The sequence below is a fragment of the Protopterus annectens genome, chromosome 12.part0 (assembly GCF_019279795.1).
Source record: "Protopterus annectens isolate FY-2018-M chromosome 12.part0, PAN1.0, whole genome shotgun sequence".
Taxonomy (NCBI): Eukaryota; Metazoa; Chordata; order Ceratodontiformes; family Protopteridae; genus Protopterus; species Protopterus annectens.
The window spans coordinates 940421312-940436045 of NC_056746.1; the positions used below are offsets into that span (position 1 = coordinate 940421312).

Consider the following 14734-nt stretch of genomic DNA (forward strand, 5'->3'; position numbering starts at 1 on the left):
TGTTTAATAAGGTTAAATGTTTCTTGGATCATAGTACACTGAAATCCATGCATCTATACATAATAGAATATTCCATGTTGACAGTAAGCAATAATGCAGGTCAGTGTACCTCATAATGTGTCTCAGAAATGCCAGTTAACAAGTCTAGCATCTGGAGCTAAAAAAGCAGAGATTAAACAAGCAAAATGCACCATGAGGTAGTAGATATCTGTGCAATATTCACACTAACACAGACTCTGAGTACTTTACCGGGATTATAATTATATTAGTAAACTAAACAGGTTGTCCTCTTGTTCAGTTCATTTAAATGATTTGTTGTGCTGAAATAACTAGTGATTTTAAAGTAGTGTTTGGTTAAGTAATACCCAGTTCACTTTATGATGATAATGTATTTTAAATGCAGAAACAGTACCAAAAGTTCATTTATTTTTCAGCTATGAGAAAATAGAGCATCGCGTCTTCATTCTGGCTAATGTGTAAGTCTAAACATATTTCTTTTACATGTTTAATAATGTACAATTGTGTTAATGCTATAGTAAGGTATGCTGAAGTTAGATATCTTATGAAAGTGTAGGCACGTAAAATCACTATTTTCTTTAATTTGAAAGTGCTAGCTATCTGAAGACTGAGTTTTTATTTCAACAAGTTATAAAATTTGCTTAGCATATCCAGTGGAAATCAAATAAAATGATAATAAATGAAGGAAAGCACATCCTTAAATCGGTGTTAGTATTGCTTAATGTTTCCTTGCCACGTATTCAGCTCCCTGTTTGCTTCTGTGTATCATGACATTGCTAACTAAAGACCTAGTGAATCTGGCTCAGTATTTCATTTTTTTGTTTCAATTGCTAATATATGTGGCTTCCAGCCTCATATCAGACATATCCCTGTCAAAGGCTTAGCTATTCTCTTCCCTCTAATCTCCTTTGTGGTATCTGGAACTTGTGTGCTCCTTACAGCTATCATGCAGCAAAACCACTGGTGCACTGGTACTTTTCCTTGGCCTCCAAGACCTTGTTCAGTTAAGTAAGTACACTGGGAGTCTGAGACTGTTAAGTCTCAAAACAACTGTAGGCTAACACTAAACGCCACAATTTGTGTAATAAATAGGGGGCTTTCAAATGTATTGTGTCATTCTGAAGCTGTTCAGTCTAAAAACACTGCAGGCTGGCAATAAACACCACACGTACAGTTTGTATAACAAATGAGGATGGGCTTTCAAATCTGTGCCATTTCATTCTGAAGCTGTTTAGTCACAAAAGAAAGCAGGCCAGCATTAAACACCAAAACTACAATCTGACTCATAAAACATTTGCGTTCTTTATCTTCTGTTTTTTTACCTTGCCCTTATAGGTTCATAGGTTGGTACTAGGCTATCGGCTCTAGGGCCTATACAAGCCTAGGCATAACAATTCCCTGGATATTTCTTCCCACAATATTTACTTCCCTGGACCACTGTCTAGCAGAGCGACTGATGTGATCCCCGGGGTGAATTTCCTATCTCCCATCCAATCGTCAAGGTTCCTTTTGAAGAGGGCCAAGGAGGCACTCTGCTTGACATGTATGGGCAGTCTGTTCTGGAGTATGGGGAGTCTCTGGGTCAGGAATCTATCCCTCCAGCATGTTTTGTTCATTGTGATGACAAGGTTTAGATCCTGGAGCATGTGGCTCTGAGGGATTAGGATTTCTTTAAGTGGAGCATGTCCAACAGCTCAGGGTTTGACATGGCCTTGTATGTTAAGCAGAGATCGCTTCTGAGTAGACAGTATGCCACAGAGTACAGCTGGAGTTTTTTTAGACGGTTAGCATAGGGCATCTGATTTAGGCCTGTGATTCTTTTAGTGAGGTATTTCTGCGGCCTTTCCAGCTGTTGTAGATGTCATGTGAGGTACATACCAAATGGGGTGTTGTACTCTATAATGGGTCTAATGAGGGATGAGTACAGTGGGACAATGCCTTTTTTTTTTCTGGATGAAAAGCCCTTTGTGATGAGGTGTACCACATAGAAGGATTTCCTGACTGTTGTGGCGATGTGGTTATCGAAGGTGAGACCACTGTCCACCTGTGTCCCTAAGTCTCTCATCACACTTTCGGTGTTTAGTGTACTGCCACCTATGTGGTAATTCATGGGTACATAGATTTTCCCAAAGGGGATAACTATGCATTTCTTGGCATTAAGCATGAGCCCATGGCTCTGGCACCAAGCATCTGTTACTGTAAGGCCCTTTAGTAGAATATCCACATCATTTGAGGATTCAGTAATGGCTCTCAGTTTGCAGTCATCTGCAGACTTTGTTAGCCAGAGTCCCTTAGTGTTGGCCTGTACTTCAGAGAAGTAGATGCCAAACAAGAGCGATCCCAGGACTGAACTCTGAGGTACTCCACTTGTCACTTGTCTGGAGCTGGATTTGGAGTTGGCTACTTTTACAATCTGGGTTCTGTCAGTAAACCAGTTGGCAACCCATCAAGTGATGTAGGGATTTCTGCCCAGCTTAGTAAGTTTATCTATGATTCCAGAGTGGGGGATGTTGTCGAAGGCCTTGGCGAGGTCCATATAGGCTATTTGGACCGCCTTACCCTCGTTCACAGCTCTGGAGACTAATTTGAAGAGGTCAGTCAGGTTCAGGAGACAAGATCGGCCCTTCACAAACCCAAACTGGGTGGGGTCCAGTGTTTGAAGGTTGCCAATGTCTTTGTTTATAAGTTCCACGATAATGCGTTCCATGCCCTTGCAGATCAGGCTCGTCAGACTGATGGGACGGTAGTTCCCGGGATCCAAAGTCAATCCTCCCTTGTGGAGTGGGATAACTGTAGCTGTGCACCACTCAGTGGGCACAGAGCCTGAGGTGAGGCTATGATTAAACATGACACTTAGGTGAGGTGCCAGTTCATTTTGTAGTTCATGTAGTACACAGCCCGGCATGTCATCTGGTCCCATGGATGCTGTATTCTTAGCTTTGGAGAGTGCAGTTTCTACCTGTGTGGCCGTGATTACCGGAATTTGGCAATCTTTTGGTATTGAGATGGGCCCTTTAGGGGGTGAGAGGGAGGTGAAGTTGGCACTAAATCGATCTGCCAGGATATTGGCAATATCCTTGGGATCAGTATATTTAATTCCATTCTGTTGTATCTCAGAGCAGATCTGAGCATTGCCATTTAGATTCTTGACATAACTATAGAATGCCTTGTGGTTGTGTTTGGAATCTTTGGCAATTTTATTTTCATAACTAGCTTTGGAGGATTTTATGAGGGATTTCAGCTTCTTACTGAGGCTGGTGACCTCAGGCCTGGATCCATTCCTTTCTAATGGCCCTACATTCACCTCCTTTACTGTTGGCAACCTTGTCCCAAGTAACACCTTGTAGAGAGCTTCCTCTTCAGAAGTTATTCAGTTAAAAGGGTGCCCAAAAAGGACAGGTGAGAGGTGACAGTCTCTGGTAATTTCCCACATCATACTGTAGAATGCTAAGAATTTTCTGTGATAGCCCCCTGATGATGGTGTGTGCTAAACTGCCATACCACACTGCAGAATATCTGATGATTATTCTGGATTTTTTCTCTGGTGATTGTCTCTGGTAATCTGCAACACCATGCTGTAGAGTCTTGTGGATTCTGCAGTGCCTTTGTCCCAACCTAGTTCTTGGGATGATCATACAGTAAGAAAACTGAAATGCAAAACTTGGTCTGGTCAAGCAAGTCCCTAAACAAAAACTTTTTTATTTTTTCTGCATAATGCCACCAGACATGGGCTAATTCTGGTCTCCACCAAACACATCCATTTGCATTAGAAGATGGTCAACCCACCCACCCTTCCCCTGAAGCTAGAGATCTGGATTATAACAGGCAATGATACATACACCACCAGTGGCTGGGCTTCTGAGACTGTGGATGTTAGTCAAGGTGAATATACTACCTATGTGCCAGTGGTGTTACTGAAATACTGTGTAGTAAATGTACAATATAAAAGAAATACAGCAACAAAAATCAGAAACAACTCTTGCCTAATCATTTCCCTGATCTAAGGCATTGGCAGAGAAGAAAGGTGACTGTACTGATATAGAAGTTCTGTTTTCTTCATAACAGCTTTAGTCATGTGGCATTGATTGTTACATTATGCATTTCAACTTTGAGATCTCTATCTCTGCTTTTATTCCAGCAGTTGAAGTGACAACTGACTTACATGTGGCCTTTCCTTGGTTTCACAAAAACGTGAACATACATTTTAATACAACAGCATCTGTAGTAATCATAACCCAGATACTTTCCATCATCCCATCTCCTTTCAGTGATATCACCACAAACTATTTGATAATGTTTGCCTTTTTACAATAAGGGTCTGTAGTTTCTTTCCTAGCCTGCTTACATGTGAAATTTAAACATGACACATTGTAATACGCTCTCCCTATGCATTCTACAGTGCACCCAAAATATGATGGGTCTATATTACGTTGTTGAAAGGGTTGCTCATCAAACTCCCTTTGGCAGCCCTTTCGATGTAAACATCGAAGTACCAAAATTGCCAATGGCCACTTAAGCAAATTTTTCTCCAGGGGAAAAAAATTACTTAGCCAACAACAAACAAAAACTGTCAGACTCTACAAAATGGGGGGCTTCACCCACCCACCCGCCAACTAAATATACCAAATCCGAGATCACACTACAGGGGAGAAAAGGGCAATTTCCTGATGACAGCCAAAAGATTTTTCCCCCTGGGAAAAAATTCACTTAAGTGGTCTTTCAGAGTTTTGTTACTTTGATGTTTACATGTTGATGAAAGGGTGTTTGATGAACACCCCTTTTGACAATGTAATGTAGACCGAAATATGATTACCATCTCTTCCTTTACCTAACTTTTCCTCTGTGCTTTTAGTGCATCTGCTGTCCACACATGGTAGCTGTCTGTAGCCAGCACTTTTACAGCAGATGGCAGTATTCTTTTTAATAAATTCTGGCAGGTGTTGTCTCCAATTCTTATTCATTCTACAGTCTTCTCTCCTGTGACACAGTAACCCCCTCCCAATACACACATACACATTAAATCATACTTCTGCTACTATGTCTGGTCAAGCAAATCCCTCAGCAAATTGTCTCTCTCTCTCGTTATTGTTTTGTTTTTTTTTTGCATTATATTGACTCTGGAGTGCCCCTGCATTTTATGCCAGGAAATAATATCCTCTTTATTCCCCCTTCATAAATCAAGCCTTATTCTAGTTTTTCATATCTTAGACTATCAACATGACCATTATCTCTTTGCTCATTTATTTTTATGTGCCCACTCCTCCTTTCCCATTAATTTCAGTGTTCATCCTTTCTTTTTTCATTTCCTTTTCTCTTAGTTTTACTCAACTTCCCCTATGAACATTAGTGTCCAGCTCTGCAAATAACCTCCTTCTGAGTTTGCCAGGATTCTGTATTTAATAGATCATGTACTATTTACATTCTTTTTTTTCAGATTATGTTTTCTCACTCTTACTACCATTTTCTCAGATTTATTATTTTTTTGTGGAAATTAACTCTGACTCACTATACTCTACAACAAATTAAAACAAAATTCAAAGCATGTTAAATAAAATAAAACTCAATTAAAGGTCAATACTGTTTATTGAAAGATATATGAACCTAATATTATTTATTGTAATCGATAAAAATGATTTGATGAATATTAACTATAACTTTCTTTGGTCCATTATGGCAGTAGCAAGGAAAAGCATTAAATGAAATGGAAAATATCTGTTCTTCCATCATTTGAAGAATTTTTGTTTCTAAAGGAAATAGCAGTCAGAGAGACTAAAGTAAAATAATTAAGTAGTCACCCTAATTTATTCAACAACCCTTGGATTAAATGATTTCTCTTATTGATTTGTATTTGAAGAATTCTGTTATTAATGATTGAAATTGATAGTGAAAACTGACAAAAAATTGGAGCTTTATTTTCAATACTCTGTTTTCAGGCCTTTGTAAATATTGTACATAGTTTATTTTATTTGTTTTTCTTGAAAATGTATTATAATATTTGTAATTCAGTTTTACTGCAATTGATTATATGTTATTTATTGAAAAATAAAAATAAAATTCTGACAAAGAAAGATATGTGAACCTTATATGCCACAATCTGTATATTCGATAATACTCTGTCAGACCTTTTCTGTAATTAATCAAATCATAACAGTGTTTTCCATGTTTGCATTATATTTTTAGAATCAAAGAAAACATAGAGAAACTCCAGAACAGGTAAGCAGAATGAGTGATGATAAAAGTGTCAAATGCAAATCGTCTCAACAGTACCTATTAATGCTGCTGTACCAGATAAGACAGTGCACTGATATCCAAGAATAAAGATTTGCAAAATGACAGTGAATTTCTAGTCAGAACCATGGAGACTGATTTGTATTTCTCAAAAAATCAAATTCTGATTTCAAAAGATGAAATGCAGGAACTACACCTATGATTTTTGTTAAAAATTATTCTGGTCTTTACTACAATTTCATTTTAATTTTTAGTGCATAAATACATACATACATATACACATGCAAAATGAAAGCAGATTCTGCATACAGACCACTCAGTAAAGTTGACAGTATATTGAAAGTAGTAAATATTAGAAGGTATACAGGCTGTGGTGAATGAGTGATCTGGCCTAAAATGCCAAATTCCATGAACATTCTATAATTTCCCAAAACTCAGAGTGTCCAAATTAAGGGTTTACCAGTATTTTCCTGGAAAAGTGCAAAAATCAGGGTACCTGGTCTGAACCTGTTTGTGTAGATAAGTAAATATGGATATATATTGCTTTTATTACAATAAATCAGAATGTTTAACCTGAATGTTTCTCAGCTGAAAGAATGATTGGACTATTTTAAAACAATGACCACCAATATCTCTAGTCCGCTACTTGCAAGGCATAAATGATAAATCTTTTAAATCTAGTTTTATTCACTATTCTGTATACCATGAACGAGCATATGGATTAAAACATGCTTGTTGTGGGGATTAAAATATGTTAGCGTGGGAGACTCTTAAGTTCTAAGGAAGAAAGGAATAAGGAGCGGATTCAATTCTGAGGCAACAACAGATTCAGACAACTGGTGCAGAACTGTGCTAGAAAAGACAGCATTCTGGCTGTGATCCTAACAAAGGTCAAGGGTCAGAAATGTTAAAGTAAAGTACCATTAGGCAACAGAGGTCATGCCACTGTATGGCTTAGAATGACGAGAAGGGTAAGCACACAAGGATAAAGATGAAGCTGGGGGATTTAGCAACTGCATTACACTGAGCTGGAGAGATCATCAAAGCTGAGTTAGAAGACTCACTGAGAACAAATTCATGGCGTAAACAAGTTATGACAGTAGGTCAAGGGAAAACACTCAGAGTACTGAAAAAAAAATGTGTGAGAAAGAGTCAAAAAGAGAAGGTCAGTCTAATAAATTATGGCAATTCTAGCACTTCGGTCAAAAGATAGTATACACAAAGTGGACAAGAAGGCGGGGAAGTGGAGGGAGCATAGTGAAAAGAGGATTGCAGAAAGGGAGCAAAGGAGGTGATGTCAGTAAAGCCACATGCTAAAAGGAATTGCTAAAATAGTTCAAGAGGGTGAAAAGAAAGTTCCTATAGGTATATAAAAGAAAAAAGACAGTCCTGGCCAGGCTGAGCAAACACTGAAAGGAGATTGTAGAAGACTGGGGAGAAGCATTAGTACTGAACAAATACTGTGCTTTACCCTTTCCAAAGGTGACGTGTTGAGAAGGATGAAGAAGGTGGTAGAAGGCAAAAGGAGGTAGATTGAAGGGAACTGGCTTCCATAATAGAAATGAAAAGCCCAGGGACAATATGGGCCACCTTCAGAATTCAGAGGAATCTGATCAGTGTCAATAGCAAGAACCACTTAAAGCAATACAAACCAACAGTAAAAAAAATAAAAATAAAAAATAAAAAACAACAAGTCAGCAATGTCTCATCCAACTGAGTCTTCAAGGAGTAAAATGCTAAAAAAAATCGCCTGCCTTATATACCCCTACTAATAACAATTAAAATACTTAATTACATAATTAGATACAAAACCTCCAATTACATTCTAAATTTCACCCATTTGGAGCCAAGGTATTGAACTTCAGTATATACAAAAATTCTTTATACAGCAGTCTATTTTTTATATAGACACCACCATATTGGTCATCATTTATTTTTTTCTAAAATCGTTCCCTGTAATCCTTCAACCTCACTTTTATGAAAATTTTTAAAATATTAAGCTATAGAGCTTTCATGCTTAACATTAATTATATCGCTATTTTCCCAGGCTACAGTGATTAGGTCGCCTGCCATCCAAAACAGCCATACCTGCTGCTAATCTCCATATGGAAGGAATCCCTATCCCACAGATAATGCTCTTGTGGTGGATAAACCCAACAGCAGCTAGCAGTTAATGTCTGTCCCCTGCCATCCAAAACAGCTGTACCTGCTGCTAATCTCCATATGGAATGAATCCCACAGAGAACGCTCTTGGAGCGGATAAACCCAACAGCAACTAACAGTTAATTTCTGCCCCCTGCCATTCAAAACAGCCTTACCTGCTGCTAATCTCCATACGGAAGGAATCTCTAGTCACACAGAATGCTCTTGTGGAGGATAAACCCAACAGCAGCCAACAGTTAATTTCTGTCCCCTGCCATCCAAAAAAGCCGTACCTGCTGCTAATCTCCATACTGAAGCAATGCTTATTCCCACAGAGAATGCTCTTGCAGTGGACAAACCCAACAGCAGCTAACAGTTAAATCTGATGTTGTTAATCTTCGTTCATTCCTTACTGATGGGTTATGGGTTCCTTCCTCGGAACTGAGCCGGCCATATATCAAGCTCGCAGTTAGCCAAAAACTCTGGAGCCAAGGTCCTACCCAGAATGCTGTGCTCCCTGTTACCTCAGATCTCATTTGCCACGTTGCTGTACAGCCGTGTCAAGCCACTCTCTCTCAGCTAAGTGAAGAATTTTTGAAAATGTATGTATCGTTTCTACTTTCAAGTTTTTCAATTAGTTACTTGTATTATTCTCAAACTCCAAAGTACACTCCTCCTTCGACTTCCTCCAAAGTATCAAAGCCCATTACTCTGACAGCAGCTTCCCTTCCTCCAACCCCAATAGTAGATCTCACTTTGGAGCCGGAGTCATCCTTGTGGCCCTCGGTGCACTGGGCATCGGGCTCTTCTCAGGCCAGTGGCTGTTCCATGGGGGAGGGCATTCTTGGTTCCACGACGATTTTTTTCTATGGCACCCTCCAGGAATCCTCCCTCTCTCATGCTTCACAGTCCCCTTGAGACTCCTGGTCTGGGGGTCAACTCATCGAGGAGGGGTATGATCATGGTTCCGAGGTTGTCGTGCTCGGTTCTGGGCTCCCATCCCTCCTTGGGCAGGCCGGCCTTCCAGGCCATGGAGAGGGCGCTTGCCTCTGCTGGCAAACCCCACATGTCGGAGTCCTCTCCCCCCTCTGTGCCGCAACTCTCACAAGCCACAACCGCCGGACACAAGGCACAAGGGCCTCAGGTTTCTGCCACTCAGCAGACCCCCTCTTTGCAGTCTTCCCCAGAACCTCCCACTGAGGAAGTACCCTGCAAGGCTTCATGCAAGAGGAAAGCACATGGATTCCACTGAGGAGTCTTTGACTGAAGATATAGACTTTGATGATGGGGAAGGGTCCCCATGGTCACCCTCTGATGAGGTGTCCTTTGGTGACATCCTCGAGATCCTTAGACAAAGGGGTGACTGGAAGTCCAATAATCCTTTCTGAGAGGAATCTGTATTCCTGCAGGCCTTTCATGCCCGGCCCCTTACCTCCTGGGTTACCCCAGTGGCCAATGAGCTTGTCCAGCTCATCATCCAGCATGCATGGAAGGCTCCTGACACCCTGGAAGTGATACCGCAGAGGCCTGATAAGATCTTATCTCCCCCAGCTGAGCATCCCCATTGGTCAATAGGTCTTCCAGTAGATGCCATGGTGGTGGCAGCTGCAACCAAGAAAGATTTGGCAGAAGAGAGCCAAACTGTCCATCCACCCAACAAAGAGTCCCGTGCGATAGACAGAATAGGGAAGCATGTGTTTGCTTCATTGATCTTCGCCGTAAGGTCTTTGAACTATTTGGCACACTTTACGAGGCTCCAGAGGGATCTTATCAACCAACTCTCTGAAACCTTGGCAGGAGCTGTTTCTGATGAGGTCTGTGACAATGTAGCTTCTCAGATAGCCACCCTAGAGTCCATTTCCAGTTCTTCCATGTGTCTTATTTCTCACGCAATGGAAGGAGTGGCTAGAGAGGCAGGCACCGGTATAGTCACCAGGTGACATGCCTGGATGTGACTTTGCGGACTCCTTTAAGGCTTCTTTCATGAATGCCCCCATCAAGGCTGCTTCTTTGTTTGGCCCTAAAGTTAAAGATATGCTGGCAAGGTGCAAACAAGATGGCAAGACCCTATCTGCCATTGGTGTCAGACACTCCACTCCTCAACGATTCTACTCCAGAAATCAGAAGAGCGGGAAAATGTGGCACAGGAAATCACAGGGCTCTTTCCGTGATGCACATGCTGAGTTCTCCCCTAGAGGCAGTGGGGGAAACTCCAACGGAAGATGCCCCTTTCTGGGCAGAGGAGGTCCACTAAACTGGGGTTCCAGAGATTCTTTCGTTGACCAACCGTATCAGCGCTCCTGAAGTGTTGCCCAACTGCTCACCTCTGGAAGCGGTCAGGGGTCATTTTTCCTTGTAGCCCACTGCCTGGCGAAACATAACCACCAACTCTTGGGTACAGTGGGTAATATCCAGAGGCTATCGCATCCCCTTCCATCTTTGTCCAACCTCATCCAGAGAATTACCCAACGTTCCACCCAGTCAAAGGGAAGCAGCAGTACATGAAATCCAAAACCTGCTACAAAAAAGTGTCATCCAAATGGTCCCCCCAGACCATATAGGATCCGGTTTTTACTCAAGGTTATTTATAGTGCCAAAAAGACGGGACTGGAGACCAATTCTGGATCTCAGCACACTGAACAAATTTGTAAAAACAGAGAAATTCTGGATTGTCACGATTCAGTCTATCCTTCCTGTTCTGGAAGAAGATGATTGGATGTGCTGTGTGCCATGGTGCTCAGGAATGTCCTTCCATGAGGGCCACCAAGGGATACAGGTAGATGGGGACTCTGTCCCATCAGTAGGAATGAACAAAGATTAACAACATCAGATAAAGAAGTTATGTCTTACCATAACGTTACATCTGTGTTATTGATCTTCTTCAGTCATTACTCCCCACCCTCTGTCCCCCTCAGGAGGTTCCTGGTTGATCTCATGTACTCCTTTATTGTAGGTCTGTTATGACCAGAGGTAGCCTCTACTTTTTTTCTGTCAACTTGCAAACTCGATCTGAGGTAACAGGGAGCAGAGCATTCTGGGTAGGACCTTGGCTCGAGAGTTTTTGGCTAACGTGAGCTTGATATGTGACTGGCTACCATCAGTAATGAATGAACGGAGATCAACAACACAGATGGAACGTTATGGTAAGACATAACTTCTTTTTTCTGTATGTTCTTTGCCCTGTTAGTTTATTATTGTACTCATCTAACTGGTGACCTGGTTTCAGTCATTGCATATCAGTGTGTAGCCACCACCCTCCCCTGTTTTCCTTCCACCAGTAACTTCTTGATCTTTCTCTTTTTTTCCGATCCCTTTCCATTCCCAGGTGTTTCAAATGGACTTGTTCTGTAGCCCTCCTAGACTGTGACACCACCCAGCAGATCCCTACCCTCCATACCCTTACTAAACCATCTAGGCTAACCCAGTGCTCCAGCTGTTCCCAGTGTTTAATTTCAAACTCTACAGTCCTTGATACATTCTAAGACCATTATTGTGTCTATGAAATGTGTCAGCACTTTACTCACTTACCTGAGTTTTGTGACATAAGTGTGGAATACAACGGCTGTATTACTTATCGGCCACTGACCTTATCAAAGTGGTATTTCTCTGCCAATCTGATTGTTTTTTCTTTCTCGCATGGATTTCCTGCTGTAGTTGTGGACATACATTGCATGGCTACCAACTCTGATTACTCTGCCCCCAGTGGTCTAATCCCACCCAGCTTTTTTTCATGGTGTTCTTCGACCACTAAAACCATTCTGGGCATTCAACGCCATCTTCTTCCCTATCACTATTTTCCAAGGCTACAGTGATTTGCACAAGCTAATCAGGTAAACCACAATAGCATGTATTACTTTTACATCTGCAAATGTTTTTTTAACTTTGTTTACTGGCATATTCTGTGGTGAACATTTGTTGTATTGGATAACTGGCACCTGCAGCCAGTATGGGTTATGTTATGTGGTAAAGCAAACGAGCCAGCACCGTACATTTTTCTTTTAGCTATGGTATTGTCCATGTCCTGCTGCATTTAATGAATGTTTTTTTGCTATTGCTACTATATTTCAGCCATCCAAAGTGGACAAGTGAGCAACTGTTTGTATAATCTGGCCATGTTTATGTGTTCAGTTAGATACATAGTCAGAACTTTTGGCGGTATAGCACTATTAATGATACACTCATTATTAGGCTGGAAGTACTAGTGACCATATGGTTTACTGTTTTAAAACATGTTTTGCTGCACTGTCATTTAATTAGGCGGGATAGTATTATTAACTTTAGGCCTATATTCACTACTTCTTAGAGTAGCAAAGTAGATGCATTGTATGTTCATGTCACAGCCTCAGTAGCCTACTGTCTTCTGTTAATTAACCTAGAAATGCTCAACAATGATTGCTGTTAACGCTCAGTGAATTGCATTTCTAGATATATGTTTGTCAGTACTAGGGCAAATGTGCTATACACTGCTGAATTGCCTGTTACTGTGATATCCATGTATGAATTGCCTTTTGCTGTGATATCTGTTACTGTGATATGTTTGTTGCTATGAACTGTTAACTAATTCTCCAATACTGCTGCTATCCACTCGAATTTCTCTACAGTGTTTTTACCCACGTATCTCTGTCCTTCACTCTTGCCTTTCTCCCTTTTTCTGCTTTCCATCCTCCCATCTGCTTACATCCTTACTTCATTCTTACTCTCTCTGTAGCTATTTCCCTTCTCCCTGCATCGCATCTTACTACTCTGCATTAGAATAAGTCACTTATCCTCTCTCTTCTGTCATTTTTTTCTGTCTTCAGGACCCTGCCATCCAAAATAGCTGTACTTGCTGCTAATATCCATATGGAAGGAATCCCTATCCCACAGAGAATGCTCTTGCAGCAGATAAACCGAACAGTAGCTAACAGTTAATTTCTGTATGTTCTTTGCCCTATTAGTATATTATTGTACTCATCTAACTGGTCACCTGGTTTCAGCTGTTGCATATCACTGTGTAGCCACCCCCTCCCCCATTTTCCTTCCACCAATAACTTCTTCATCTTCCTCTTTTTTTTCCAGTTCCTTTCTATTCCTAGGTGTTTCAAACGGAATGGTTCTGTAGCCCTCCTAGACAACACCCAGCAGGCCACTACCCTCCATACCCTTGCTAACCCATCTAGGCTAACCCTGTGCTCCAGCAGTTCCCAGTGTTGAATTTCAAAGCCTACACTCCTTGATACATTCTAAGACCATTATTGTGTCTATGAAAGGTGTCAGCACTTTACTCAACCTACCTGAGTCTTGTGACATAAGTGTGGAATACAGTGGCTGTATTACTTAACAGCAACTGACCTCATCAAAGTGCTATTTCTCTGCCAATCTTACTGATTGATGTAATGGGATCCTATCTCGCCTACTTTCATAACAGATGGGTTCGGAGCCGATCCATCGGCTCCGACTCGGCAACTAATACACTAGCACGAAGTCTCTCATTGGCTGGGCTACTCCCTATCCCAGGATGCACTACACCTGCTTCCCCAGATCTCGTTTGCCGCTTAACAAGCTGGACGTGGTCTCGACTTGGCTGGAGCTAAGTGGTTCTTTTTACCTTATTGGTCCTTGACCTAGGGAATTTTTGTCTATATTAACCAAACAGCTGTTTTAACAGCTATTTCTTACTATTTCTTATTTTTTTTTTTTTTGAGTGCTTGAGTGCTTCCAAAAAATTTATTTTATTCAGTCGGGCAAGGCCCGTTTAAGTTAGAGGGCCTTTGCCCTACCTTTGAGTGCTATTAGTTTATTTAACTTTTGGTTAGTTGTTTTTCGGGCAAAGCCCGTTTAAATTAGAGGGCTTTGGGCCGTTTAACTTGTTTCTTATTGTTGTGAGGTAAACTTTCACCAGTACTCGCGCCAGTGTGTCTCGCGCTTTTCAGTTGCCGCAATTTGTGTATAGTGCTATACTTGTTGTGGTAGAGTAAGATTTCCATAGAGTTTTACTTGTTGTTGCCTGTATCATGTCTAAGGAACAAAAGTCAGGTTTTAAAAAATGCACTCGGTGCAATTATAAAATGTCCGTTACTGACAGTCATTCAGTCTGTGTGTATTGTTTGGGGCCGAAACATCTGCAAGAGACTTGTAGCGTCTGTCATGCGTTCTCCTCTAGAGTTCTTCAAGAACAAGTTAATATTGAAAGGGCTTATCAAACCTTCTTTTGAGGAAGCCTTAAATCCACCTGTTGCTTCCAAAAAGAAAAGATCGTCGGCTCCGACAAGTCCGTCGGAGCCGACTTCTAAAAAGACAAAATTGACCTCTTCTTCCTCGGCTCCACTGACTTCGGGGGCGAAGGGTCTGCCTCGATACCTCCTAC

The 14734-nt window shown here is 41.2% G+C and overlaps 1 protein-coding gene across 1 annotated transcript in view; it reads left to right on the forward strand.

Annotated features, from left to right (window-relative positions):
* Window positions 1-14734, forward strand: part of LOC122816231 (piezo-type mechanosensitive ion channel component 2-like) — a 1381906-nt gene that overhangs the window by 507258 nt on the left and 859914 nt on the right. The window contains exons 15-16 of the mRNA XM_044088974.1: window positions 435-476; window positions 6199-6231. Of these exons, the coding sequence (XP_043944909.1) occupies window positions 435-476; window positions 6199-6231 (75 nt within the window). The remainder of the gene's footprint in view (window positions 1-434; window positions 477-6198; window positions 6232-14734) is intronic.